A 27,661-nucleotide genomic window follows, 5' to 3' on the forward strand; every position below is an offset into this window, starting at 1 on the left:
GAAACTGTTGGCCACTTAGTGTAAAAGCCAAGCCATTAATATAAAGATTAAGCAAAATGGGAGCCAGCAGACTCCCTTTGCCTGACTGGCTTCTGCAAAGGAGGGGAATTGGACAAATGCCCCTTGGAGCTACAGGGAGCCTGAGCAGCTGAAGGTTCCCAAGTCTGTGTTAAGCACAGAAGTCTTTGGTGGATCCAAGTCTTCCCTAGTTTTCCCACTGGCACTTCTTGGTATAGAATCAAAGGCTGTTTGTAAGCCCACAAAAGCCACATAAAGATGCCCTTTTGCGATGGCGCATTTCTTAGCCAGATGGGATAATAGGATACAATGGCCGATTGTTGATCGTCCTCTAATGAAGCCTGCCGGCTCAGGACCGGGAATGTTCTCTAGGGAAATCCAGCCAAGTCAGTGGTGCAACAGGATGGGGGCCTGTATTTTCCCCAGTACAGATAGTAAACTAATGAGCTGGTAATTACACAGATTGTTTCTGCTCCTTTCCTGTGAATTGGGGCAATTATTGCCCTTTGCCACATGTTGGAGATTTGTTTAATGATAGTATAAATGGGTGCTGATACATCACACCACCCACCAATCAAGATGAGCCAGGAAAAATTCCAGTGGAACTTAACTCTGGCTCAGGCGCTCTGCCTGAATTAGAAACACAGAACATAGAAACAGAGCGAGTCAGAAGGGGCCTCCCGGCCATCTAATCTGACCCCCGGCTCCAGCTGGCTCCATGACATGCCTACCATGTCTACCAATGCATTCCCCTGATAATTTCCTCACTTCTTCTTTCGCTATTGCTGGCCAGGATGGAAAATTCTCAGGTTGCTTCAGTGTGATATCCACTGGATCACTGGAAGTATTCCGGGCTGAAAAGAATTGTTCCCATACTGACAAAGGGATGCAAGGGGTGACTGGGTTACTCATGTATTAGAAAGAGGAGAGGAATGTCCAAAATTGTTTGGAGTTGCTATTCCCTTGAAACATCCCATCTGTTATAAATAACCTCATGTTTCTTCTTATGAATCATGGTTTTGGATTTTTCTGTTATCTGAAGAAATTCTTGAAGCAGGAAAGGATCACAGTTCTTCTTCAGTGTTTGGTTTGAGTGGGGTTTTTTTCATTGTTTTGCATTAATTATCAAACCACGGACTATAAAGTTTCCGATTCCTTGGTAAAGGCAGGGGCCAATAACAATTCAACCAAGGTCTGGGGAGCGTTTTCCACGTTCTGTCTCTCCTTTAACTCACTAGGAAGTATCTGGGCTTTGGAGTTTCAATAAGAGCTGTAGGTCAGGCTTTCACATGGTGAGACCAACAAGCCGGCTCACGTAGTTTCCCCTCCTGGCATCAGGGCACCTCATGGGCTGATGGTAGAACTCCAAGATTTTCATCAACTGAGAGGGACAGGAGATCGCCTCCAAGAGAAGCTTCAACTTTCAAATCCGTATTACATGAAATTATATTATGGGAAACTCAAAAGTGATCAAGCTTGGACCTCATCTACTCCCCTGTTTCACTGATGCCTGCCTGCCTATTTAGAAGTACTGCTTGTCCTAATAACAAAGATGCTTCAAATTCACAGGGTTAACTTTTCCATCCTGAGATCCATTTCCGGATTCTCCAGCACAGAGTAAAGAGCTAAGCCCGTGCTGGAAAATAACCTTAAAACTGTTAGCCAGAAAAACAGAGCTCTCCACTTGCAGCTGCTGCGTGCAAAACATGTTTGATCTGAAAATTTTCTCCTGTGAATTGTGTTAACACAGGACAGAAAAATTACCTGGGGCCTCTCTCTGAATGGATGGATGACATTCTGTTTTAGGCATAGTAGAATGGGTAAGGATTCTCCCCAGTTACAACAGTTAGTTAGAGATGCATGGCATTTAATATTGCATTAATTATATTTCAATACATTTTCCCATCCTAATTGATGTACTGGTAAGTCCAGATTGTTCCCCCCCCCCCAAGGGGTATGGAAATGTGTATGGTGGTCATGGTGAATTTTAACCTGGACTAACTTGTGGGTGCTGCTAGGCTGAGTTTTTATTCTGTTTTGAGGGCTAATTATGGTTCACCAACCACAGCTGAATGGCAGTATTTGTAGAAGTCACAGGTGCTTGTACCTGGGGCGGGTCCTGCTGGCTTCAGCATCTATTGGAAGTGCTTACCTAGGCCAACTAGGTAAATAAACTTATGATCTGGATCTAGAAATATTTTGCTATTGGCCAATAAATATGAAAGGCAAAATGTAAAATCCCAATGAATAAGATTGGGAACTGGATTCTCCCATTGTGCATAATCCAGTGAACACTGCATTGGTGACTTGAGGAGTCTACGGATTGCAAGTTGCATCCTATTCAACAAAACATTTTACTCCATGCTCACTGGATGCCACATCCCTTCAAAAAGGGGTTGGCTATATTTTGCAGCTGCAGTACAGCTAATGCGGCTTTTAAGTCTATGCTTGGGTAATGCCTCATAGCTGCCCCTTCTTGGGAAGTCATTCCGATGCATCTCATGTTGAAACACTCCTTAATATTTACTGATCTCCATGAGTTTTTAAATTTTCTATCTGCTCCCTGGACATCGATGTATGTGCAGCACAAATGGGTTCTCCGAGACGTTCTGCCAGCTAAAGAAAGCGGTGTTGCAACGCTGGGAGACAGACTGCCAGCTCCTCCATCAAACACTTTTCAACCCTTTGAAAGGATTGTGACACTTGCACATTTTAAAGGGTGGTGGGAGGGTTCACTATCAACCAATGGGTGTTTTGGAAAATATATCAGTGTTGTGTGACATGCATAGACGTGGATATAGTTAATTTTACATAGCCATAGCTTTTTTCCTTTTGTTGAAATTTTATTTTTAAAAATTAGGTTGAAGGAAGTGGAAAATTCATCCCTGAAATAATAAACAATTCTGACAATACCATTCCATAAATAAAAGCATTCAAGATCCAGGAGGGAAAAAAAATCCCCCAGTCCACCATTAAGCAATAGCCAAATTTCTGAAAACGTAAGGTCAGCTGTAAAGGCTGACTCATTCTCCACAGGCAGAGAATGAAGAAAAAGAGAAATATGACAGCCCTTCTGTTCGCAAGAGCAGGGGTTAATTTCAGGGGGCACAGCCAGCAAAAAATGTAGCTGAAGCCAAAACGTGCCGCTTTACCTGGCTGCTGGAGAGCTTGGAAAAGCTTCTTCCTTTGCTGAGCTTCTAATTATGGTCTTTGCTGAGATGCAGAAAAAGCAAAGCCATGCCTTTCCACAAATAAAACATCTGAAATGTTTGGGGGAAACGCTGGAAATCCGTTTGGGGGATGCACAAACACCAAGGAGGATTGTGGAGGCCTGCAGGCCTCATCTGGGACAAGAGGCAGACCTGGCTGCCGCCAGTCTTGTGGGCTCAGAGCAGGTGTCAGCCATTGCCCCCCCCCCCATTCCAGAACATCAGGCGCCACCTGAGGCACACTGCTCCGCCAGTGACCCCCGCAGTCACGAGATCTGAACTGTGCCTGTACTGCAGGCCTCTTGGCCGCAAGACCCAGCCTCAGCCCGCTCCTCCCGTTATTTTTCTGTTCTTGCACCTTCAGGCCTCTTGTGCTACCCAGATGGATGGTTTATGGAGAACCAGAAAGTTTGCACCGTCTTTTGGGGCACTGAGTTGGTATCAAGTCCTGCCTGCCCGAGGATTAAGACCAATTCTGTCCTATTTAGAACTCCTCCAGTGAAACCTGTCACTGCACAGTTATCTCCGCAGGGAATGTCAAACCAGCCGGCATCCAGGACCACACCAAGTGCGTCTCACTACGGCTTCAACATCCGCTGCAAGACCTGCCGCGAAGAACGCATGCAGCATCCCCGAGACTCTTATGGGCAACCTTGAACTGCAGATGCCATTTCACCACACGAGAATTATCAAAGAGTTTGCATTTTATACATAGAATATGTACATTTGGTTTTGGACATGTGGGTCTTATACATGCAGATTTTGATAGAAAACTATTTACAAAAGAAAACTAAACAACAGGACTGTTTCCAATCAACGTACACTTGTTGGAAACTCCAGCAATAAAAGCAGTCCTGAAAAAAGAGTGTTAAGAATCATATACAAGTACATAAACCATGAAAAGGGGGGAAAGGGTGGGGGCAGGAAAAGCATTTTACAGGACATGAATGCGGGGTAAAAAAATGCAGTGTCAAAGCGATATGACAATATATACACACCATCAAGTGCCCAGCTGGTCTGGGTCACTTTTCTAACTGCTGGAATTGTATTCAGTTTTGCACACATTTACATAGAAGCAGCTGGTCAATTCAGCTATTGTTATTGAATTAAGGAAGGGAAGATACAAAATAAGTCCATACTGACCAAGAAAATAAGTTTTACTTTAAAAATGGGGGGAAAGGCAAAGGCCTTGTGATACTGGTTCTCTTCCTTCTACAGACTGCACAAGTTTGCACTTCTGCCTCCTGAATTCCTTTGCAATCCAGCAGCAAAATCCCTCCGCGGAGGGTGCGCAGCTCGCACGTTCATATGGTCCCACCAATCAATACTCTTACAATATTGCAAGGGTTTCGGGAAAAAAGAAAACAATGCACCATCGCTTAAACATCTCAAAACCTGGAGCTTGGATCCCACGGGAAAGCATTCGCGTGGAGAATGTCGTCTTGTGCGGATTTGCTCGTGAAGGCGGTGGCCATTTCTCACCGTTTTCCCTGGCTGGTGCTGACGCTTTCACTCCTCAGTGCCTGAACTCTTTGGAGCTCTGGACGTATGAGGAAGAGATTCTCTGCAGATAAGCTCTCCACCCAGCACTAGGAAAATATTCAAATCTAGGTCCCATTGATAGAAAAGATCAGATTCATTTAGTGCTTGCTCAATTATAAATTCCCTTTCTGCATTATTTTTAACAGCAACCATAATTATGATTTTCAACTGCATGATTTAACCATGTTTTCTGGGCTATGGTAAGAAGTTCTAAGTTTTACATCACTGCACTTTTGTACGTACTACTTCTTGTTCTGCTCCTCATGTAAGAAGAATAAAAGATCTTAATACCTACAACTAGAACACTCCAAATTAAGGTACAACGAACAGGCCTAAACTTAATACAGAGGTATTTCCACAACCTAGAATTTAACAAAATCTAACGATTGCCTCCTCATGCAGAACAGGCTGGGAGTGAGGTGAAGGTTCCCACAGCAGGTGAGGCTTTTGCGTTCACGTACAGTCACCAAGCCCATTTTGCAGAAAGTAACCATCACATCCCAATGGTTTGTGTTAAGTGCTCATGCTGCTTATTCCAAAGGTGGGCAGAAACAGCTTTGGTGCCACGCCAGAGCCCCTGCACGGATGTCTTGTCACAATCCTAAGCTGCAGTGGTACTGGGAGGTCTTTCAATGGATCCTGGTACCCTTCCAATACTGGTTCTCAGACATTTGGCAAGAAAAACAGTTGCAGGCTGGCTTAAGTTTAGGTTCCAGGGTTGTTTTGATCAAATCATACAGATCAGCTGTACAAAAAAAGAGGAACTTTGGTTTCTGACTTGCAAAGGGCTTTCAGGGCTGGAAGTCAATGCTGTTCTATGAAAAGGAGACCTAACTCAGAACCAGGCTTTGAGTTTTACTGGGTCACAGGAAAGGCAGATTTAAATGCACTTATTCAAGGCTTCTGCCTGTGGAAGTGCACGCGCTCAGATGTTCACAGTTGTTGAGTACTGAAAGCAAGAACATGCGATCTGGCTGGAAGAAGTGGAAGGCTGCCTTAATTAGAAAAATCGCCACCCACGCATCATCTGCTGATCCGCAGCACGCTGCACTCCGAGTGGGAAAGGCAGCAGTGTGCCGCTTCCTGACTAAAGTTACCCACCGACTGCGTGAAGCTGGGAAGTTTTGTTCCACACACATCAGAAGGCTGGCTATGCTGTGCTGCCTGGTTCTCTCGCAGAGAAGAGGGGCACAGGGATTCTAAGCAGGGCCTGAAGGACCATGCAGCCACTGGGACACTTCGCCTGAAGCACCGGCCTTTCTTCCCTGCCCCAGCCCTCCTCCACATGGAAAACCGCCTGGAAGGCTCGGAGGCCTGGTTCTCCACCTGGCTGGCGGCTGCTCTTTGGAGCAGCACGAGGCCAAAGCTTCCCTGAACAAGAGCGCGCTTTTGCATCCCGGCCCTTCCCTGGGATGTTGCGGGGCAGGACAGGGCAGGGGGCCGTCTTCCAACTCCTTCTAAGAGGGAAGCCTCCTCAAGCCCTTTGAAATCCGGGTCAGCGCTCTGCACGCTGGGAGGACACAACGCCCACACAACCTGGGCTCCTGGCAGTCTCCTTGTGTGCCCCAGGCCAGCTTTTCTGTTTTCCAGTGCTAGCCAAAATGCAGGTTGCGTTTGAAAGGTGGGCTTCGCTATGCTGGGCTGGGCTGGGCTGTGCTAGGGGTGGGTGGGTGGGTCAAAGCCAGGAAGCCCCATGACAAACCTAAAATCAGCCCCAAGTGAAGTATTTATCCTTCTCTGTTGTAGCAACTAAAATACGCATCACAAAGTGCGGACTGAATCTAAAGTGTTCCTGCTGTGTTTAAAAATTTGACCCAGCTCTGGGCACTTTTCATCCAGCCAAGGGATGCTGTTCACAAAACCCCGGGGCAGGAGCGGGGAGTCAGCATTAAAGCATCACTTTGCATGTGTCTAGGGAAAAATGAGTTCTGATCACCACCGTCACCCTGCCAGCTCCTCTGGTGTTCTCGGCCCCGTTACGAATATGTACTATGGCAGCTGAGAACGCAAAACGACAACAAAACAAAAATCTTTGGGTAGCGGACAGATTTTCTTAATTGTTTGGACAAGGGAAGGAAAATTCAGGCTAGCTAAATACGACAGAGGCAAACAGCATTAACGAGACAAACCAACCACACACATGGAGCACCTGAAAGGTGAACTGAGAGACAGAGCAATGTGTATGCTGCCTTTCACTCTCACCAGGGTGTTCCGTGAGGTGGGAGCAGCTTTTGTGCTTCAGGAAAGACCCTCGGTGGAGACAGGTGAGCCTGCGCCCACTCCCGGGGCCCCGAGCGTCACCACACAACTCAGCTTCTGAAAAGTGATGCGTAATGCAGAACGGAGGGCTCCTGCCCCATGATCCAGTCGCCATGTGTTTTTGTGGCCAGAATGAAGCGTCAACTTCACTCGGCTTGCCCAGGTTCACCTGGCGGTGAGCAGCCATGGTACCTCCCAGGCGGGAAGAGCCGAGCGGGGGGGAAGGGGGTGTGGCAAGCCAGGAAGGGCAGATGCACTCCCACACTGATTTGCAGCGGAGCATTGGTGCCTGCACAGGGCCAAGAAAATGGCACACGGTCCCAAACCAGCCATTTGCCCCATGATACCACGAATATTGCAAAACAGCCTCACTTTCACTACTCTATGGCATTTCCTTAGATTAAAAAATTAATGTGAAGCCAGGTGCAAGATGTCAGATCTGGGCAGTCACAATATAAACCTGAGATTTACTTCTTTTTGGCAGTTTTCAACCCAACATCCTTAACTCATATGCTTCTGTAGGACTCCTTTAAAATCAAACTCTGTGTTATTGTTCATCCCAAACAAGGAAAATAATTTAAAAAAGTGACGTTCATTGTCCAACAATACATTAAAAAGTGATTAGGTATCAAATTAAATATGATAAATAAAAGCATATTTACATTTTTTTTCTAAAAACCAAATCTAATAAATTCAAACTGTGCAAACTGAAGAACATCCAACACTCAGATGTTAGTCCTTTAAACTTCACATATTACCAGTCTTACAAAAAACCTAATATTTAAAAATACACATTGCATCTATTGAGACATAAAGGAATTGCAAAAATGTTTAAGACTAGTAAAAGTTATCAATTACACAGGCACTTCACATGTAAACAATCTACAGTACAACTGAAAAAATATTTTGGCACCAACCTAGAATACTGAAAAAACCCACAAAACTTGTCCTTTAGTTTGTATACTATTCTGTCATCATCGTCTTCGTCTTCGTCATCATCATCATCACCCACCCAACTAAAATATTGGAAATGGTACAACAGTAAGAAGTGCAAGAAATGAAACTGGTGAAATGGATTTTGGAAACAGGTAACTGGATTACATGATTAATTGTCCAGGTTTCTGCCACTATGCTACGTGGGGTTTTTTCAGATGTACATAAAAATGGCATAAATTTAAACTTATCAATGGACGTGTGATTTCTAAGAGCTGCTTCACACATGACATTTTAGTGTGGCCCTTGTAAGCACACCCTAAAACGATGCAGTGCACAACAGAGAAATGCTTTCCATGACTTTGCCATGTAAACATCTCTCACGATATTTGTCTCTCATTATAAAACGTGTGCTGCAAACCTAGGAGAAAACCTAACACAGTGCAGAATTAATTTTTTAAAAGTTGCTTTTGCTTTTTAAAAAGACATCATGATGTATTCATGGGAGACTGTGTACTTCCTGCAAAGAGAATCTGATGATCGCAAAACCTGTTATGGCTCCAAGTTAAACAAGCAAGCAATACTATTCCTTATTATGCTGGATAACTGTAGTTTGACACCAGGGTTCTAAGCAGTTGTCCGAAGTGAGGCTCTGCCTAAAGCATCCGGCCTGAACAGGCTCCCGATGGCTGTGGCTGTTCCTCTGGAGGCGGCTGAACGGGTTGGGGTCAAATCACATCAACACACGTCAGGCCTCAAGTCTGTCCTCTGAGAAACTGGTCACAGGCAGGAAAGCTGAGACACTTTTGAGGAAGGTATTTCCAGAAGAGCCTGAACTGTGAGTCCAACTTTCACAAGACCCCTTTCTTCCAAAATGTGATGGGGCAGGCACAGTCTCTCCTGGAAGAGGTAAGGACACGTCATTCCGTATCATTTGATGCCGTTAAATATACAGATCCCTACTCCCACACTCCAATTTGCTCACATTTTGGGACAGGGAGCTCTGAGGCCCGTTCCGCTTGAAACAGGATGGGAGCTGCAGCCAGGAACGGCGTGCACCGCCCCGCCCGGGTCCACAGGGAAACACAGGTTTGCATGTGAGAAAGGCATCGAGTGCTGTGCTTAGTGGGAAGAAGGGCGGCGGGCTGTCCTGCAGAGTGGCACACCTCACGCCCAGTTCTTCTCTGAACATCAAACCATTTCCTCCCTAAAGCAGGCCCTGCTTCTGAAGGCCCTCGCAGTCTCAAGCCATTTTGAAGCTGCAGGTGCTGCCTGGAAATGCAAACCTGAAGCTCACTTGGGCTGGAAATGCGAACGGCTGCACGGCAGTTTCAGTCCCACACAACATGATCTGCAGTAGAGTCCAGGTGTGTGTGTGTGGGGGGGGGAGCATGGGGAGAAATGCACGGGCATTTAGGGGAAGGCGAGAGGCTGCCTTCACCAGAGCACAGGTCGGGCTGGCGTGAGGCAGCGGCACCAGTTTACCTCACGCGGGAGCCACCTCACGTGGGGTGGAAACGTCGTGTGAACAAGCATGTCCCTCCCCTGCTAAGCACCCCCAAGAATGAGGCTGCTATTGAAGAGTTTCTGCAATGATCTGGTCATCACAATTAGAAAGGCACTTCAGAATTTTACCTGTGGGACACCCAGTTTTTTACAAGCATCGAGGAAGTTTTCAACATTTCTTCGGCACTTTGCCATACTGAGCTTAGGCTGTTAAAAAAATACACACGGGTCATTATGGTAGGAACTTGCAAGAGAAGCACAGTCACTGAGCCAGGAGAGGCAAGTATCAATGTGAAAGGGCCAATTTATGCTGGCAGCCTTTCTAAAATGCAGGATTAGAGGGGTTTATCTAATGCACTAGGAAGAGGGCCGAAAAAGAATCTGTGAAAAGCATGTCCTTGATCAGATGTGAACAGACACCTTTACTCACCACAGCTGGTGATGGGACGTGGATGCTGGCGACAGACCGAGGTCTTATGTGGTTGGCCAGATGGCACAGAACCACCCCGTCCATCAACGCTGCACCAATGTCATCTGGCAAACTGACCTTCAAACGTGATTCAAGATTCTGTTGCAAGCAAAAGCACACCCAAGGTAACATTCATTGACCAAGGCAGAATGGAGGCAGTTTTACATTTCTGATACGTTTAACTTGACTACTGAAACATATGAAGATGGGCAACTGGCCACAAGTTTACCCTGCAAAGAACAGGAGCTGCCCCGGATCCGTTTTCAGATCCATGTTCAAGTTTCAGAAAAAGCTTACACAGCGCAGTTGCTTTATCTGCTCTCTCTCTTCCCTCAAGTGCTCCATCTTCCTCCTCATTGTGAATCCAGGGTCCATGGTACTGTAGTCCTGGCGAGAACGACCAAAAGCTGCAGATGGGAAAAATGGTTTTGAGGGGCTTGTTCTGCTTCTGAGCAGTGTTAATAAGCTTTACAACCAGCAAAGCAAAGCAAACTGACCCATTTGTGTTGAAGCAATGCTACCTAAACACAAGACTGCTCCCAAACGCAGAGTCCTGAAGAGGCTTTACCAGGGCTTCAGAACTCCGCAGACAGATCACCATGAGTTTGCACAAAGCAAAGGAAGCACACATTTATTTGCATGCATTTATTATCTATGAATAATTATCAAGGGTATCTCTTACCACTCCAACAGGTGGTGCCCAAGGACAGGGAGGCAGCTCTAGAGAAGTTTTGGGCTTCAACTCCCAGAAGTCCCAGCCAGCCTGGTCAAGCATCAGGAACACTGGGAGCTGAGGTCTCTCTGGAGAGCTACTCTGTGTCTGCCTCTGGAGACTAGCAGCAATATGATAAATACAACGAAGTTTAACAAAATAACAGATGTGCTGATTTAGCATGCAGGACCAGCAGTGTGGAAAAGTAAAGTGTTTCTGACTTTGAAGGGAACCGGAAGAGGAGCGAGGCTGGGCCACAAGAAGGACTTTTCCACAGCTGAGAATGCTCCTCCAGCTTTCTCTAGCCTCAGGATTTTCCAAACCGAGATCTCCACACGAGTCCCAACAGAGGACCCAGCAACCAACTTCTCTAATGCCTTCTTTGGTGACTATGTGATTTTCACAGCGTGTGATCCTAGACAGAGAAAAGGCCTACAATTCTCAGAGCACCCCACCATTTTTCAGCCTGAACTGCACAAGATGACACCTTTAAGATCACCCCCCTCCCCACCCACAAAATCTCAGCATATAGGGTCACACTGGTCCAAACCTCTTCCAATCCTCCCCAGAAATCGACAGCATGGAACTACTTCCCTTGATGAAGGCAGGACCACCCTTCCACCACATCCTACTTCTAAATCACCCTCAGAAACTTGGCATGTGACTCGGAGCCTCACCTGATCTGGGCTTCAGCCCGAAGGGGCCGTGAGAGCTGCCATCCGCCCTGTCATAATCCTGCCATGGGGAGAGAAGGCTTGATGTCAGGTCACGTGGTTCAACCGCAAATGCACCGAGAGTGGCGTTCACGTGGCAACTGCCTGCCTGTTCCCGGAGATGAGTAACTGCTCTGCTTTGGAACCCGGGGAACGTGACGTTCCGGGAAGTGTCAGGGCAGGCAGACAGGGTGGCTCAGGGGGCCCGTGCCTGCACCCTCGACTGCCTGGGCTACCCCAGGGAAAGGAAGCGGGGCCTGTAAAGGAGAACTGCCCAGAGGACCCTCGCTCCCAGCAAGGGACCGCAGCAGCGGAGCGCGCAGGAATGCAGAGCAGCTGGGTGCCCCCGGCTCCGGGAGGCGGGCGAAGCGGGTGCCCCTGGGTGTGCCCTCTTCACAGCATGTGCTTTTCACGAGGAAGAGTTACGCCTGGAGTCACGGCCCCACTTCCTTCCGGTGTGTGCCGCAGCTGGAACGCAGCATGCTCTGGGCAATTCTTCCATGAAGTGCCTACTCCGTGTGGAGGCCCCTCCAACTCCCCCGTGAGCGACCACCGGCTTCAGCCGAAGTCCTCGCACAAGCAAGTAGGCACACACGCACACACACACACAGACTAGTACCTCAGACGACACAGGAGACTGTGGTGACAGATTAGTATTATCACTGTCTCGCTAAAAAGAAATCAAAAAGATGGAATTACAGGATGAAAGTATGTTTTTAAAAGGGACGTCTGGCATGAGTCCGTGACTATGTATGCAACTAATGCTTCTGTTGTTATACACAGACACAGGGAATACTGGATATTCGGTGGAGTAAGACAGAATAAAGAAAGAAATACAGCTAAGCACGTGTACACACAACGGCAACAGCAACAGCAACCACAACCTAGAGGCGTGCAGGCCCAGCGACGTGACGGATGAGGGGTCCGGAAGATATCGCGGCCCCCCTCCGGCTGCAGGCCGCATGGCCCCTGCGGACACATGTGGCTCCGCAAAGCCACCTGCGAGCCAGATGGGCGCCCCGGCCAGCCGCAGAGGGGAGGGTGCCGAGTGCCACGCTGGCGATGGGAAGCCCTGGCTGGGTGGCCCACTACTCACTTGCTGGCCCACAGCTGACACTGGCCCTGTTTAGTTTCTTGCTCTCCTCGCCATCCTTATTCCTACTGCCTTAAGCCTGCAAAGTCCCCCATGTCCTCCCTGTTACTTCAAAAAGAGTAACTGGGGGAAAAGATAACAAGGTGAAGCACCAGAAGCTGCCCTGGGCACTGCTGCCTGACAATAAGAATGTGTCTGTCCCAGCGGTGTTAGCAATTGGGCCAGCTGAGCTCAGGCACTTCAGACCGGACCGCTCTGGTTTTGCTTCGGGGTCGTATTTCAGCCAAACACCTAAAGCGCATGGGAAGAGCGAGGCGATTCAAGGAGAACTCGCTGCTCATTCAGGCACGTAAAGGGTGGGCGTGTCTCCCATCTCTCCCGCTTTCTTTAAAACCTTTCTCCCGTGCTTTTCTTAAAGTTGGATTTTAAGGCCAGTGAGACCCCCACCCCATTCCTTCTCCCCCAAGAAAGGAAGTAAAAATGCGGATGGCAGCCAAAGCTTCACTGCTGCACTTAAGCCACAAGGAACATTTTTACCCACCCTACAAAAAAAAAAAATAGGCTTGAAAAAGAGGAAAAGGGAGGTAAGATGGCCACGTGCACTTTGGGGCTAATGCTGATAATCCCCATCCTGAAAAAACTCTCTGGGGAGTCGGCCGCAACTCCCAGAAGGGCTGCTCTTCTCAATGAACCCGCAGACAAACTGGCAAATGGCGACACTCACGCCCAATTCTGCTGCTGCCCACAAGGACAGACCAGGCCTCCAGGTTCCAAGCCCTGGGGTGGTGTCCTGCTGCCTCTGATCCTTGGCAGTGTGCGCAGTTTCCCTCATGAAAGATCCCCACGCATAACTATTCTGGTCCTCTGCCCAGGAGCTGAGCATCAGCCGCTCAGGTACTTTTCATGTCAACAGGCTGCCTGGAGAGAAGCGTGCGGCTGGCCACACTGCGAGGAGCTCCCCTTTCGAAGCGGCAGCCCCAGCAGCGCCTCTCTGGCACTCAAGACGGACCCGTCCATTAAGTCAATGTACACTTCATACCCTCTTGTACTGACTTCCTCTTAAAATCCTAACTCACCTCATCATTTTCATTTCCACTCGAGCTCTTCCGAGAAGACTTGTACTGGAGAGGAAACAGTTTTTCATGAGTTGGCACCATGGTGAAGATGCGTGCATTCTCTTACAAAGCTCTGCAGGTCCTTCCAAAGGACCTGCCCAACATTCCCGGGGAATGACAACTCCTACAACCATCCAAGCATGGAATGAACCTGAAAAGCTGACCGAGCGCGAAGGGGACCAAGGAGAACGAGACACAAGGAGCTCAGGAAAAGGTTTTTGCTGGGATGCGAAGCAGTTTTTGCTTGCAATGCTTTCACAGCACTGCGTTTCCGCAGAGCGATGCGCAGGTTGTGTCTGGCTTTGAGGGCCGCTGCCGGGGCCAAGCTTCTCCGCTTGCCACTCTGTCGCTCACCGACAAACGCACAGAGCTGCCATCCTGTGGACATGATACGGCAGCAAACCTGCCGCCACGGGAGGCTTCGCTTCAGTGCTGCAAGATGTGAACTGGGCAGCTAGGCGTGTGCGGTTGAGCTCTCACTGAGGTGACAAATCTGCGCTTGGGCAGATTCCATCGCACTGCAGTGTGAACACAGACGCGTGGATGCTGCTCTTCTTTAAAGAAGTTCCTCACAGAAACCAGAGGGCGGGAGGAGGCATGCCACAAGGCTGCGATCCTACACAGGCGAAAAAGGGACTGAGCCCAGCCTGAACCCCGGCACTGCTAGCTGCTCTGCCTCGAACAGCATCTGCGTTGGAATGCACAAGATTCCTCACTCTTGACCTACATCCTCCTGGCAGATGTGAGTCTCTTGAGTGAAACAGCTGGTGACAGCACTCCTGTAATGCAAGACCTTTTCTTCTTCAGGTTCAATCTGAAGCTTAGCACAGACACCGCAATTACATCCAGCAAAGAAATTCTTGCGGACTCCGAAAGCAAGCAGCTGGTGCTCCCTCGGGGCAAGCTCTAACTTTCCCATTTAGGCTGAAGTTAAACATGATCAGGGCGACTTATTTTATATTGCTGATTTGTTTTATATTTTGAATGTATTATATTTTATGTTGTGAGCCGCCCCGAGGCTTCGGCGAATGGGGCGGCATAGAAATGTTTTAAATAAATAAATGATCAAGTCAAAGAGAAACCCCATATCTGAAAGACTTCCTCAGCTTAGCACACGAACAGTACCAGGTAGACTTTCTAAGCCAGCATTTCAGAGCGCTGCATGTGTCAAAATCAGCTGAAATGTCTGGTGGAAACACTGACCAATTCACTGAGATGCCATTCTCGAGCAGCCTGGGCACCCCCCTTTGGATTATTTATTCATTCGTGCATTTAAAGCGTTTATACACCGTCCCTAATACTGGTGCCCCAGGACGGTTTACAACAAACAAGATTTGCTGACATTTAACCTTGTACCTCAACTGGCTGCTTTATGGAAAAATGAGGAAATCCTTATTGTATTGGATGAGCCAGAATTTCGATCAAGCGTCAAACCCACCAGCAGCAGCCATACCTTGAAATACTCTCTTTTCATCTGCTTACTGCTCCGCCTCCTATCCTCGCTCTGCCAAATAACCGGCTGCAGGTCTGGCCAGGGTGGGTCGTCTTGATGGTCCTTCGGGTTGTCCATGGACTATGGGAAGAAAGAGGTCAGCTTACAAGGTTTACTCGCTCCTTACAAGGTTTACTCGCTCCTTACAAGGTTTACTCGCTGCAGCATTGCACAATTTAAAAACAGGGCAATGGACTGAAAAAGCATGGCAGCAACGGGACAGCAACAAAACCGGCCAGTCACCCAAGGAAGGCTTCCTGACGTAACAACGTTTTCAGGAGAGACCAAAAAGGGTGCAGGGCGGGTGCCTTCTGATCTCCAGACAGAGCGTCCTGCAAAAAGGAAGCCGCCGCACCAACGCTCTTCTCCAGGAAGACTGCAGGCTGCCGGTCTGTCTACCCGCACAGCTGGGAACACAGCATTCAGTCCCTCTGGGACTGAGCAGGTTGGGGGAGGGGAAGGTCTTGAGGATCCTGGTCCCGATCCACTTTGGACTTCATACGCAAGTCGCAAGCACTGAGGCCTAGCCTGGCAGCAGAGAGGCAGCCTGTGCAGTTCCCCTAGCAAAGGAGCTGCCTGCTGAGGAGGGGCAGCTTGTGGCAACAGTCCAGCTCCGGCGCCAGCACCAGAGGGCGGCCCCCACTGCACTGTGCAGTGCCCTGGGACTCCGGTGATTGCGACGGAGTGAAGAGTACCTCCGGTCGACACGCTCAAGGCTTCAGAAGGACAGATTTATTTATTGTTTTATTTATTTAGAAAATGTCTAGGCCGCCCCATTCGCCGAAGCCTCAGGGCGGCTTACAAATAAATAAATAAGATGTATCCGGAACGGGCAATGAGCCCATCTCCCAGACTCTGAAGCCGCCCACGCATGGGGATTTCATCTTGCCAGGACTCGGCTTCAGTCTACTCATCCCGGAGTCTAGGCGTTGATTCAGGACTTGAACTGCCTGACCCAATTTGGGAGCCACAGGGAGATGGCTGCATGTTATCAATCCCCTGGTGGCACGGGACTCAAAATCCACTAGCGGCGACTCTCTGCAGCTTCTAACGGGTGGTGCCCAACACTGGGGACAGGATGAATGACCACACTGCCCAAATGCCAAGGGACGGTGGGGGGGGGGGGTGTTCTCCACACCTGGCCCACAGGTAAGTCTGGAGCCGCGGAGGCCCGGCCCAGAGTCCACAGGTGATGGAATCCATCGCTGCTGCCGGAGTCCCAAGGGAGTCCCACAGCCGAGCGCCTTTGGAGAACAGGGCAGTGCATCTGCTGTCACAGCAGAGTAACAGGAAGGTGGGCTGGAAGGATGTCCGTGATGCAACATTACATCAATGCTCCCTTCCACCTGGCACCTGCAGCAAGCAGGTTCATGACGGAGACAAAACCGCTGCCTGCCAGCCGGGAATGCTCAAGCTGCCCGGAGAGGTCCGTGCAAAGCTAGCTACTCTGCCTTACCTGCCAGGTGTAGAGGGACGACGGGGAGCCGGCTTCATCAGCTGAAAGGCTGTTTGAAAACATACAATGTTCATTAAACGGCATCGTTCCATCTTTCTCAGAGAATCTGCAGCCAAGAGGCAGGCACACAGAACATAGCCCAAACATTCTTCGTAACAAGAAGGATTTAAAGAAGTAAAGCGGGGGGAAAGAACAGGATCCACACAACTTGAACTGGGGTGAATGACCTCCCTCAGAGATGTTGCCTGCAATTGTCCTGAAGGAATAAATCACGCATGTCTTGCCATTTATGCCCGGTCCTTTTCTTTTCAGGGGTCACGTCCTGTGGAATAAAATCTGACAGGGACCTCCTGGCAGCAGGGAGGGCCCCGCTGTTCCCTCTGTTGCCAGTCCCTCCCCGCTCCCTGTGCAGAGGGCTGCTGTGAGACAAAAGTATGAGCTGAGCATTTGTAACAGGGACTTTTAAATTAGGCTGAGGTATGCCTGAAGCCCGGGGCCAAGGGCTCTGCCCCACAGGCTGCAGCAAAGCAATCGTTACATTTTTATTACCAACGGCAGTCAGCTAGAGCCTATATTACGGAATTCAGGTAATAGACTCCCGGTGGAATAACCACCGGCAGGGTTATACAGAATTTTCATGTAATTATTTGTCACTTGGACATCTAAATTCCAGGAAGTGCGTTCTTGGCACACCACAGAAGTGTTAATTTTACTGAAGAATCAGCTCTGCTAAAAACCTCCGCAAAGGTAACAGCGAGACTAATTGTGCTCAGAGGTAGAACAAGGCTGTTTAGCTACCTGCTCTCATGCAAGCGAAGCCAGAAGGCCGCTAGCACTGACTGCGAACAACGGCACCAGGCCATTATCCAACAGCGTGGGAGGCCTTGGCACTGCGGGAAAACATCTGCGCGGCATGCAAAGGCCGATCGCACCTCGGCTAGGGAAGAATCATCCCTGCCCAGAACCCAGGAGAGCCACTGCCAGCCCGAGCTGGCAATACTGAAGCCACTGCCAGCCCGAGCTGGCAATACTGAAGCCACTGCCAGCCTGAGCCGGCAATACTGCCTAGACCGATGGACAGACTGCGTGAGCATAAGGCAGCTGCTCAATGTGCTCTCTACAGAGGACTGCCAAAGCTCGAAGGCCCGTGTCCAACAACCGTTTGTGGCACCTCCTCCTCCTGCAACACGTTTTCATCCTGAAACAATCCCGAGCACGGCCATTATCAAGGGGCCCTGGCGCAAAGGTGTACTTGACAGTGCGTTTCTGCTAACTGGAGCTTCCGAGAAAAAGCCATTTATTTGCCAGGCAGCTTTTATTGCTCAACCCACTCGCCCAGGCGATAACATGATAGGGTTCATCAAAGCAGTTTGAGCACCAAAGAAACCACAGTACCTTTTTTCCGAATCAGTGGTCTGTTTCGGTCTGTTTCTTGTGCTCGTCGAGGCGGAGTGATTAAGAAGTCTAAAACCAAGTGCAAAGACAGGTGCTTGAGGTCACACAGTGCATGCTGAAATGGCCCAGTTCAGCCGCACGTGTTCAGTTGCTGGTCTTATTTTCATGAGACTGCAAGCAACGATTCTGCAGTCTTCCACGCCTGATTCCTGCTCTACCTCTATACTAAGAGTCTCAGGGAAATGTGCAGCACACCTACTGCATCTGCCCAATGAGGGGCCTCATTGCTCTGGAGTGAGGTGGCCAAAGGAGGTGGCAGGCACAAGTCCCTGCAAAGTTTTCAGTTCGGTCAGAGGACAAAAGAGGGAGTAGACACAGAAAATATGGGAAGTGGATGGGACAGGGCAGTGAGGAAGGAAGATACAGAGCAGGAAAGTGACGGAAAAAGAGGAGAATGAGGAGTAGCAAGCTCGCAGCATTTGCCCCCCAACAAAATGCTTTCTGAACTGTAAGCTGCCCTACTGAGGCGGCTGCGGGGAGGCACGGCGGTTCCCGCTACCGAAAGTTTGTTTCCATACCGGTGTCTGCATGAGGGCTCTACATCTTCATCAAAGACTGCCTGAAGAACTGGTTCCTTTACATGAAATCTCCATCTTCACCAGTACATATGTTTATGCTATTAAAATTCTGAAATGCTTGGAATGCTGCTTCCAAGAACATTAAGAAGGAATTTAATTCTCACCTTGGTTGCAGCTAAGAGCCAATATATGTTGTGAATAGATATTTTTAAAATTGTTGTATCACTGGGAACAGCCCTGGAATCTTTTCTGATTAAGGGTGGCATATACAAACTTTAGATAAAAAGAAATGAGATAACCAGCAGAGCGCGCAGGATAACCTGTCCTACTCCATAGCTTCTCCCAGTTTTGGTACACTTTCTTTCCTTCCCTCCCCTGGAATGCTTCTTCTTCAGCAGGGCGAAACTGTGCAAGACACCCATTTCTGTCCATCACACTGTCATGTGAAATTCATGCACCGTAAACACTAAATACCTGGATGCACGTCCTGCGACCTTTGTCCTCTGGAAAAGCTTTTCACTGAATGAAGTTCTATAGCTTAATGGCCTCCGTCTGAATTCGCATGTCATGTACATCAAAACCCAAATATGGAGGTAGGAAGCAGGAAAGGTTGACAGGAAAGGACAGTGAAGTCATTAGTATAATAAGCAGAATGTTGTAAGAGGACAGCTTCAAAAGGGTTAAAAAGACAATGTGCAAAGGTCGGGGAGCCCGCTTTTTTGAAAAGGCAAGAACCAGAGGATTCTGGGTAATCAGGCTTTTAAAGGGCACTTTCCAAACCAGGATGGCACCCTCCCAAATGCTAACTCTTATCCCGACTAGAAAACACCAATCTATATTGAAAGGGTGGCTGATTCTGCACCAAACTGCCAGCTTCCTCCCTTTCAGTCAACCCCAGTTTGGCACTTACCCCTTTTAAAGTGGGCAAACCGCATTTCGTGGTCAGAGACAAAGAAGTATGGGAGCTTGCACACATTTACCAATGCCAAATCCCACCTGTCTGCATCCTGGGCACGTTTCAGAGTCATTTACTATCACATTATCACACGCCCAGAAATTCACCGACTGCCGTGATCCGTGGGCTAAATACCTGCTCTTCTGTTCTTGCTGCAGCAGCTGAGCAGCGATTTTTCTTAGGTCAGTGACTTCCTTCAGTTCATCATCCTCTTCTGCCAATACCTGATCTTTCTGGGCCCTAGATCAGTAGTGCAAATATTTCTATGTTGTCTGAGGGACACGCAAGCGAGGGGAAACCCCAACGGCTGGGAGGAAACGATGGGACCCTCCTCCCACTTCCCATGCCAGAGCCTCCGGCTCGTGCTGCCACAGCACCCACCTCTCCTCCTCCGCCCAGTCTTCACGTCGCTCTCTTTTCTGAGACTTCTCAGTCTGCTTCCCTCGTTCCTTATGCATCAAGAATACAGAGGGGGAAGAGAGCACATGGGTCACATGGCCAAGCCTTTCCACTGGAAAGGTGGGATTGCGGAGATATGTAATATACTTTAACACATCACTACCTTCCGGTACGAAACTGATGGCCCAGTTTGTACATCTCCTTGGTCACATGAAGCCACATCCTCTGAGCAGGGATCAAGGTAATCACACACCTCTGGGTCTAGTTGTCAGTGGGGAACAGCAGAGAGGAAGGGACAGGTTTTCCATTATGTTTACAAACACATCCAGGCCCAAGGCTCTTGGGAAGCCTCTCCTCATTTTACTCATGCTCCCACAACAGCCAACCCAGAGACAGCATGCACAATAGCCCTCTTTTCCTTTAACCACCCCAACCAATGGACATGCAGAAGGGTATAGTAAGGTATATATGAGGTTCCGGGAACCCTCCCTGAGGGAGGTAAAAAGGACATCTACCCGGAGGAGGGCCTTCTCTGTGGTGGCACCCAGATTGTAGAATGTGCTCCCCAGAGGTTTGCCTGGCGCCGAGCCGGTATTCTTTCGGCGCCAGGTCAAAACCTTTTTATTTAAGCGTTATTTTAAAAATTAGTATTTTAATAATCAGTCGCTCTTGACTTAATTTATTTTTATTGCCTGTATATTGTGCTATATTTGTATCAGTTGTTTATTCATTTTTGATTTTAATGTTTGTAAGCCGTCCTGAGATGCCACGCATAGAGGACGGGATATAAAAGTTTTAAATAAATAAATAAAATAAATATTGATGACTGGTCACCATTCAGAAAATGCTAACCCATAATTCAGCACCGGGGACAAGTGGGGCTGCCACATTCCTCTGTCACAGCCTCAGGGGGATTGGGAGCATTCGCTTCCGTTTTTGGATTAGTCACGGTTTGTCCTTAGCACTAAAGGAGCCAGAGATTAAGATTTACCTTTATGCAACTCATGCTTGTTCGTGAGCAACTGATTGTCGTTTCTGAGTGTCTGCTCCCTTGTTGATTCAGATACCTGAGAGTGAAGGCTGATTGTGTCATCATCGGAAGGCTGGAAAAAGCAGTTAAGAGTATAACCTGCCATTTCCACGTTCTTCTATTAAACCTTGTATCATAAAACAAGCTTCTTGAGTATCCGCAACCAAGCCAGGCCAAGTATGGTTTGGGCTGCAACAAACCAGTATGTGGGGCTTGTGCCTCACACTGAGAAAGGAAAGCATAAACTATACATTTCCTGAATCACCCAAGAGATGAATTAAACAGCTCACGTAATCTGTAAGGACCTAGTGACAAAAGTGGACACAGAAATCCTGCAAAATCTGCTAGTTCTGCTTGCCTAGCACACAAAAAGCGATACTTCACAGTGATTTGATTTTAGCAGTAACACGTTCACAAGATATGGATTTAATGTCAAGTTACCTAGCAGATGGATTGTTATTCTGGTTGAATGAAGAACGGCAGCAAGAGCAATGCTCCGGAATGCTGTTAAGGGTAAACAATACAGCAAAGCAGGCTAAACTGTTTTACTGTACTTTAAAGCAGTTTTTAAAATATATTTGATGGCTAAACTACGATTTCCCAGGTGACTCAAGGAACCCAAAACAGAAGGAAAGCAACCTGCACCAAAAAAGAGCAAGAAAAGCCATGCACCTCTCCTACCTCCTTCCTGTTCAGCAATTGAAAAAGGGCAGACTTACTTCAGTTGTGGATAATCTTTTATCCCCATTATCACTGCCAATGCCAGAGTCTGGGCCGTGGTTTTTATTGGGATAAAAATCTTCCATACTGCAATGAAGAAAACCTTATTGTGACCAATCCTGCTGGGCAGATCCAGGCATCTGAATGCCCTACACAGCAAGACACTCCCTTTGAAGATGCATTATTTGCAGAGGTGTTGAGCGCTTAACAGGGGACTCCCATAAAGATGCCCCCAGACAAGCACGCAACACAGAGAAGAGACAGGCAGTCACACCTGATGTTCCCGTAACACGTCTCAAGTTAGCACGTGGCTGCACTAGTCGGCGCAGAGGACCATGCCTCTGTTTCTCTTTCCATGGTGAGCCTTCAGATCCCAGTGCTTTTTCAAAAGCATGTTTTTGGGGTGAACTGCTATACCTTGTCTGCGTACCTTATGCGTAATACCACACTCAGAAAACAACTGGACAGACATTCCCCCATTCCCTATCAGGAAGATGGCTCAGCAGGAATGTGCGCAGGACGTTTGCTTGACAGGGGATACCCGGGCTGAGTCAAGAAGAAATACATCACCTAGCCTCCACATTTGGCCTGTTTAACAATGCTGCCCAGTTGCCACTGGCGCCTGAGAACAGCCTTTAGAACTTCCCAGACTCACCACAGCTTTTAAGAGCGGTCAGCCCCACAAATGAGCAGGGCAGCCGATAGTGAGCCGTCCGTGTGTTGGCCGGGAAAGGAAGAAACAGGCAGACCCGCTTCTTGGAGGTGATCTATGCCTCTCAAGGCAGGGGCCTGGCTGTTTCCTGGCTGCCCTTTGAGGATACTTGAAAGAAGAGTTTACGATACCAGCCCATGCTTGTTTCCCTCCTCTCGGGCACAATTTATGTTCTGCATCCTGCACTTAAGTTTTTGTGGTTTGTGCTTGCTTTTCCTCACATTCTGCTTGGTCTGCCTTCCAGCTTAACTTTAATTTCTAAAATTAAGCACCAGAATTATCACCAACACAGGTTTGTTTTGTTAACTCTGGACTGTTTCAGCCATAATGATCAGAATTTCATGAGCCAGGAAAGAAGTTCAAATGCAGAACATCAGATAAACATTTTAAATTTATTATTAACAACAAACAATCTTGTGAGAAGCTGTCCGGAAATCTCCATATTAAGATAGGAAGTACTACTCTTAATATGACAGTAACTGTGGTAGGATGCAGTATACCCCTGTGAAGTTGCAGTTGAGTGTTCGTGGCCTCAGTCTTTCGCGGAATTTTCCGTGCGGTGGCTTGCTCACAAGGAGATCGGTTTGGACTCACTCAGAGAAAACGCTCTCTGCGCGGGCCAGCCCCTGCCCCTGCCTCGCCATGCGTGCACACCCGTCCCCCAGTCTGTCCCACACCCCCCGCCCGCACCACCTTGGTGGCCGGAGTCCATCAACGGCACCAAATTTGCTGTTTTCACAATTCGTGGGTGCTCTAGGAACGCAACCCCCACAAATTTCACGTAGGGGACTACTGTATGTCCGTCTGTGTGTGGTGTGTGTGTGTGTGTGTGTGTGTGTGTGTGTGTGTTGGGGGGGGGGGTTCTGTCCCAGAATACAATAATGAAATTATTTTAGCAGTAGGTTACAGACTTGCTTTTGAGCAAAACTGTTCTAGTTATACTTAAGGATGTGCAAGAATTTTGCTTCAGTTCACAAATCAACCAAACATGCTCTGTTGAATGCAAATGTTTTTCCTGGGGAAAAGTTCATACTTTCCTGAGTAGGTTATCATATTAAAAATGTGTCTTTTTAATTGTACACTTTGAAAGATATGTGTTAAAAAATGGGGAGAGGTGAGCACTTAAGACACACAGAAATCAGTAGTTTGCCCATTAAAAATCAATGCTTCTCCCATTCAAATAACAGAAAAACATGCGCCAAACAGCAAGAGGAATGAGTTGAACTGAATTTTGAAATGAAGTTGGAAAAATTTTCCACCTCTGGATAAAGTTGGAAAGCTCAATGGTTCTTCCATCCTGAGTTGCATTTAAGTAGAAACAGGTAACTTTAGTATTATATACTGACCCATGTGGATGTGAAAGAAGTAGCAGAGTTAAACTATTAAATGAGTAGGCTGTTTCGAACAAGGAATCATTCACTGGCTCGGTTTGGGGGTAATGCTAAACAGGCTTAGCATCACAAATACATGCCTGCCAAACACCCCCTTTTTCCAGTTGCAAGAAGACTGGACTGACCTAGTTTCTTACCTGGGTTTTCTTCAATAAACTATGGTTTAACAGAACAAACTGAATGGGTTTGGATGCAACAACAAACTGTGTTTACTTCAAACTAAAACAAACGTTTCTAATCTCCTCCAAGCCAGCTGAGGAGAACACTCAAACTGGCTCCGCCTTCATGATTAGCTGCAGCCATTAAATGGGGGAATGAAGCAAGTAGAAGAGCAATTGGCATGGGAAGGGAGGCGAAGAGGCATTTAAAAGGCCGGTAGACCGGAGAGGATCCCTCACAAGACAGAATGTTTTAACTGAGCACATAATTGGTATTATGCCTAGACTGAGGGAACAAACTGACTGCAAGTGGAAGTCCTACTGGCACGAAAGGACCATGCAAGTACGGTACTTAGGAGGACCTATCAGTGCTCAAATTATTACAAAAATGTGGAACTCAAATTAGAACTTAACATTTCCAAATTACATTTTACACATCTGGAAAAGCGATGGCAACTTTACCTGTCGGTGAGTGGCTGGGAAGGGATTCTTTTGCCCAGCGATGGCAGATCCAAGGAATCTGGCTTTTTATCCATTCTGAGGCATGCTTGGATGCTGAGGAATTTAAATATGTGCACTTTGCCTTTTAGACATATCTGGTAAAAAGCAGAAGGGAAAAACAGGTTTAGACAGAAACCTTTTGGAGTCATTTCCAGCTGTTTTCACCAGCCTCTGCCAGGTGCAATGTATACAGCAGCTGCAAGTCTTGCAAAATGCATGCCAGCACTGCTTAGGCTGCCCCGCTGCATGAAGAAACTGGAGGCTGCACAGGTCCCCACATAATCACCAGCTTCAATGCCAGCGGCATTTATCTATTGTACGTAAATTCTGCCCGTTTTCCTGCAAGGAAAGAACCCAAGCCAGGTTACCCAATCCTCCTCCTCTGTATCCGCACAACAACATTTCAGTGGGGCATGTCAGGCTGAGGGCCAGAGACGGGCCCCAAGTCACCCCATGAGCGCCATCACCATGCGGGACTTCAAAGCCACGTCTGCCAAGCCTGGCCCGATGTTTGGTGAAAACATTAAACAGCCGTGGCGGCTGGTCTTTGTGCTCATTTTCTCCACGTCTTCACTCTCTGAAAGAGTCTAGTGCACCACAGAGTATCCGCAGCCAACCATACTCATGTGACAGAGATGTGCCCTGCTTCCAGCCGGCACATTAAGACAACTCTGAGAAGTAACGGAACAGAAAAGCTGCTTTCCTAAGTGGATTGCGGTCAAAAACAGCCTGCGTCCTAAGCACACGGGCAGCTGAGAGAATGAATGGAAACCCCTCCTGACCTCCAAGTGGAAGAAAATGGAAGAATTTTATCAAACCTGTGCTGGCGGCATCTGCATTGGATTGTTGTCCAAAATTATTACTTGCAACTGACGCAGTTTCCGATAACAGATGGGTATCTCTGTGACTTTATTACAAGAGAAGTCCAGCTTGACCAATGGAAGATCACCCAGTTCTGTCCATGGTAAGAAAGAACAAAATCAGGTCCAAACATCAAAGAGTGACCTTGTTTAAATGGATCAGGGAGGAGGTGAGAAGTTGCGGGGGGGGGGGCGACTCACCATCAGGAAGCATATGGAGATTATTCCTTCTTAAATTTAATTCTTTTAGGGACTGTAGCTTTCCTATTTGCTGGGGAAGGACCTGGATCTCATTGCAGCTCACATCCTGTGTTAAGAGACAAGGAATCCAAAGGCCAAGTTTTTACGGGGCAGCTATGGGAGAAGGAGGGCCGAAGTCTGCAAATGCGGACTGCCTGCCCTTCCAACGCAAGGCTCAGCAAGACGGCCACACCCTTGCCTATAACCCGGCGGGAGGCAGCATCCTAGCCTATGGCAGGACCATTAGTACATCACCGCCAGGGAATGTGAGGTTCAGAGGAATCCTCTCTTTTGAAAGAGATGTGATCGATCAAATGAGAAATATTCTGACCCTTGGAGGAGGGAAATTTCCTTGCGATGCATAAAGTGCCTAAAATCCACTGATGCATTTTAAAGGAAAGGCTGGAGTATGTGTACAAGAGTTATGACTAACTCCAACTGCAGAAGAAAGCCGCAGGGCCCATCTAGCATTAGATTTACAAAATAGGCAGACTTTGTTCTAATCTCAAGGGAGTTACATTAAATGATAAACCGAAACAATACATATTTTTAAATAATGAACAAATGAATCGAAGGCTTGTAACTTACGCTCAACTAATAAATACCCAGGATGGCCCTATTCAAACAGTAGATGGAGATGGAATGCACACATTCCCCAGTTCCTGCTGCTTAATCACAGCAACGAAAAGGCAGGCCTTCCCCTGCTAAATTAGGCTGCTGAAACAGAAAGCTTGGGGGATATCCAGGAGGGAGTTTCTGTGTGAAAGGACTGCTTACTTATTTATTACATTTCTATACTACCAAACCACCAGGGCTGCCTGGGGATTTGGATCAATTAAAACCAGAAAATACAAGAAAGTTAAATAAAATATACAGGTTTAAAATTACAGGATAAAGTCAGACTAAAAACTGCAGTGAAATTTAGAGGGATTATAATGATTAAAAATATTTTTAAAAGTTTTTAAATAATAAAATACAGAGACAATCATGACTGATAGTAAAGGAAATACACTGTTCCTTGATCTGGCGTCCTTCAACTGGAGCGTCACTTTTCTTGGTAGGGCACAAATGAAATCAGTTAATCCACCTGTTTTCCAGCCACTGTATCCTGTACCTGGGGGACCTCACCGGTCACACAAACCGCAGGGATTTCCACCCTCTTGCAGAAGGGTGATGGGTGGGCGAGGGGGGGCATTCACCAAACAGAAGCTGCATTCAAGGCAGGAGTGGAGCAAAGCTGCTCTGTCAGGGCTAGTTCTCTGCCACAGCGGGACACACATTGCGGAGAAGACACACCCTCCTGCCCAGCCTCCCCCTCCTCTCCACCAGCAGCGAACTCACTGCTCCCCCCACCCAGCTCTTTCCTGTCCCCCTCCTCCTCTGCTTCCACGAGGAAGCAGCTACAGCTGCTTGGTGGGGCAGGCCAGCCCTCTTGTTCCCAGCTGGAGTCTTCACCGGCTGTGCTCTCTCGCCCAGCTTCCGCCCACCAAGTGCGGTTATCTCGGCCACCGGGGCATAAGCACCCCACTCCGCCCCTCAGAGCTGCTGTCAGACGGTGCAAAGGCTGTGGCTCTCTAAACAGGATGGGGCCGACTGCGCGAAGCAGCCACAGCAAATCTCGGTGAGGGGTCACGAGCAGAGAGGGGGCAGCGTAAGGGCACGGAAGGCCTTTGACCAAGCACTGTGATCCAGTGCAGGAGGCAGGTGCACGGCGGGCACCATGATGTGCCCCTCTGGAGGCGATGGGTAGAGCTGGTACGCCTGGCCCCTTCCTGCCACAGGATGCTTCACCAGGAAGGGGCCAATCGGGACAGCTTTCCGTTGGTTACAGCTGGTCTTGCTACAGGCAGAAGGTGAGGCACGCAGAGGGGCTAAAGACTTTGCCGCAAAGAGAGGAATTCCGCAATCGTACTCACCAACTCCATTAAGTCTCTCAGCTTTCCAATTTCTTCAGGAATGGACACAAGTTTATTATTGCTGACAACCAGAACTTTAAGAGGCAGATCAAAAAGGTATTTTGGCAAGGTTGATAAAAGATTTCGACTAGAGAGAAGGAGAAATTGAGTGACTTAATATGAGACAGCTGTTACTACGCACATTTTGAAACATACAAGTCGCTGAAACCACCTTGTGCTTACCTGAACTGACTGTGCTGTTAGCACAGGGCAAATTCCATTGAAGAAGTTCTTGGATTACAGGCTATCG

The 27,661-nt window shown here is 48.0% G+C and overlaps 1 protein-coding gene across 2 annotated transcripts in view; it reads right to left on the reverse strand.

Moving 5' to 3' along the window:
• Positions 1 to 3,913: 3,913 nt before the first annotated feature.
• Positions 3,914 to 27,661, reverse strand: part of LRCH2 (leucine rich repeats and calponin homology domain containing 2) — a 39,842-nt gene continuing 16,094 nt past the window's right edge. The window contains exons 3-22 of one of the 2 annotated variants that reach the window (XM_044452639.1): positions 27,373 to 27,499; positions 25,418 to 25,523; positions 25,175 to 25,311; positions 24,318 to 24,451; positions 21,594 to 21,681; positions 20,836 to 20,947; positions 20,008 to 20,105; positions 19,827 to 19,894; positions 19,581 to 19,685; positions 18,965 to 19,042; positions 17,913 to 17,981; positions 16,518 to 16,566; positions 15,023 to 15,142; positions 13,531 to 13,575; positions 11,981 to 12,031; positions 11,326 to 11,383; positions 10,234 to 10,343; positions 9,898 to 10,035; positions 9,597 to 9,674; positions 3,914 to 8,861 (exon numbers count right to left, since the gene is read on the reverse strand). In XM_044452639.1, the coding sequence (XP_044308574.1) occupies positions 8,742 to 8,861; positions 9,597 to 9,674; positions 9,898 to 10,035; positions 10,234 to 10,343; positions 11,326 to 11,383; positions 11,981 to 12,031; positions 13,531 to 13,575; positions 15,023 to 15,142; positions 16,518 to 16,566; positions 17,913 to 17,981; positions 18,965 to 19,042; positions 19,581 to 19,685; positions 19,827 to 19,894; positions 20,008 to 20,105; positions 20,836 to 20,947; positions 21,594 to 21,681; positions 24,318 to 24,451; positions 25,175 to 25,311; positions 25,418 to 25,523; positions 27,373 to 27,499 (1,891 nt within the window). In that variant the 3' untranslated portion in view covers positions 3,914 to 8,741. Of the gene's footprint in view, positions 8,862 to 9,596; positions 9,675 to 9,897; positions 10,036 to 10,233; positions 10,344 to 11,325; positions 11,384 to 11,980; positions 12,032 to 13,530; positions 13,576 to 15,022; positions 15,143 to 16,517; positions 16,567 to 17,912; positions 17,982 to 18,964; positions 19,043 to 19,580; positions 19,686 to 19,826; positions 19,895 to 20,007; positions 20,106 to 20,835; positions 20,948 to 21,593; positions 21,682 to 24,317; positions 24,452 to 25,174; positions 25,312 to 25,417; positions 25,524 to 27,372; positions 27,502 to 27,661 lie in introns of those variants that run through there. The other variant, XM_044452640.1, reaches the window with a different exon arrangement.

The sequence above is a fragment of the Varanus komodoensis genome, unplaced genomic scaffold (genome assembly GCF_004798865.1).
Source record: "Varanus komodoensis strain SLA01 unplaced genomic scaffold, ASM479886v1 scaffold74, whole genome shotgun sequence".
Classification (NCBI taxonomy): Eukaryota; Metazoa; Chordata; class Lepidosauria; order Squamata; family Varanidae; genus Varanus; species Varanus komodoensis.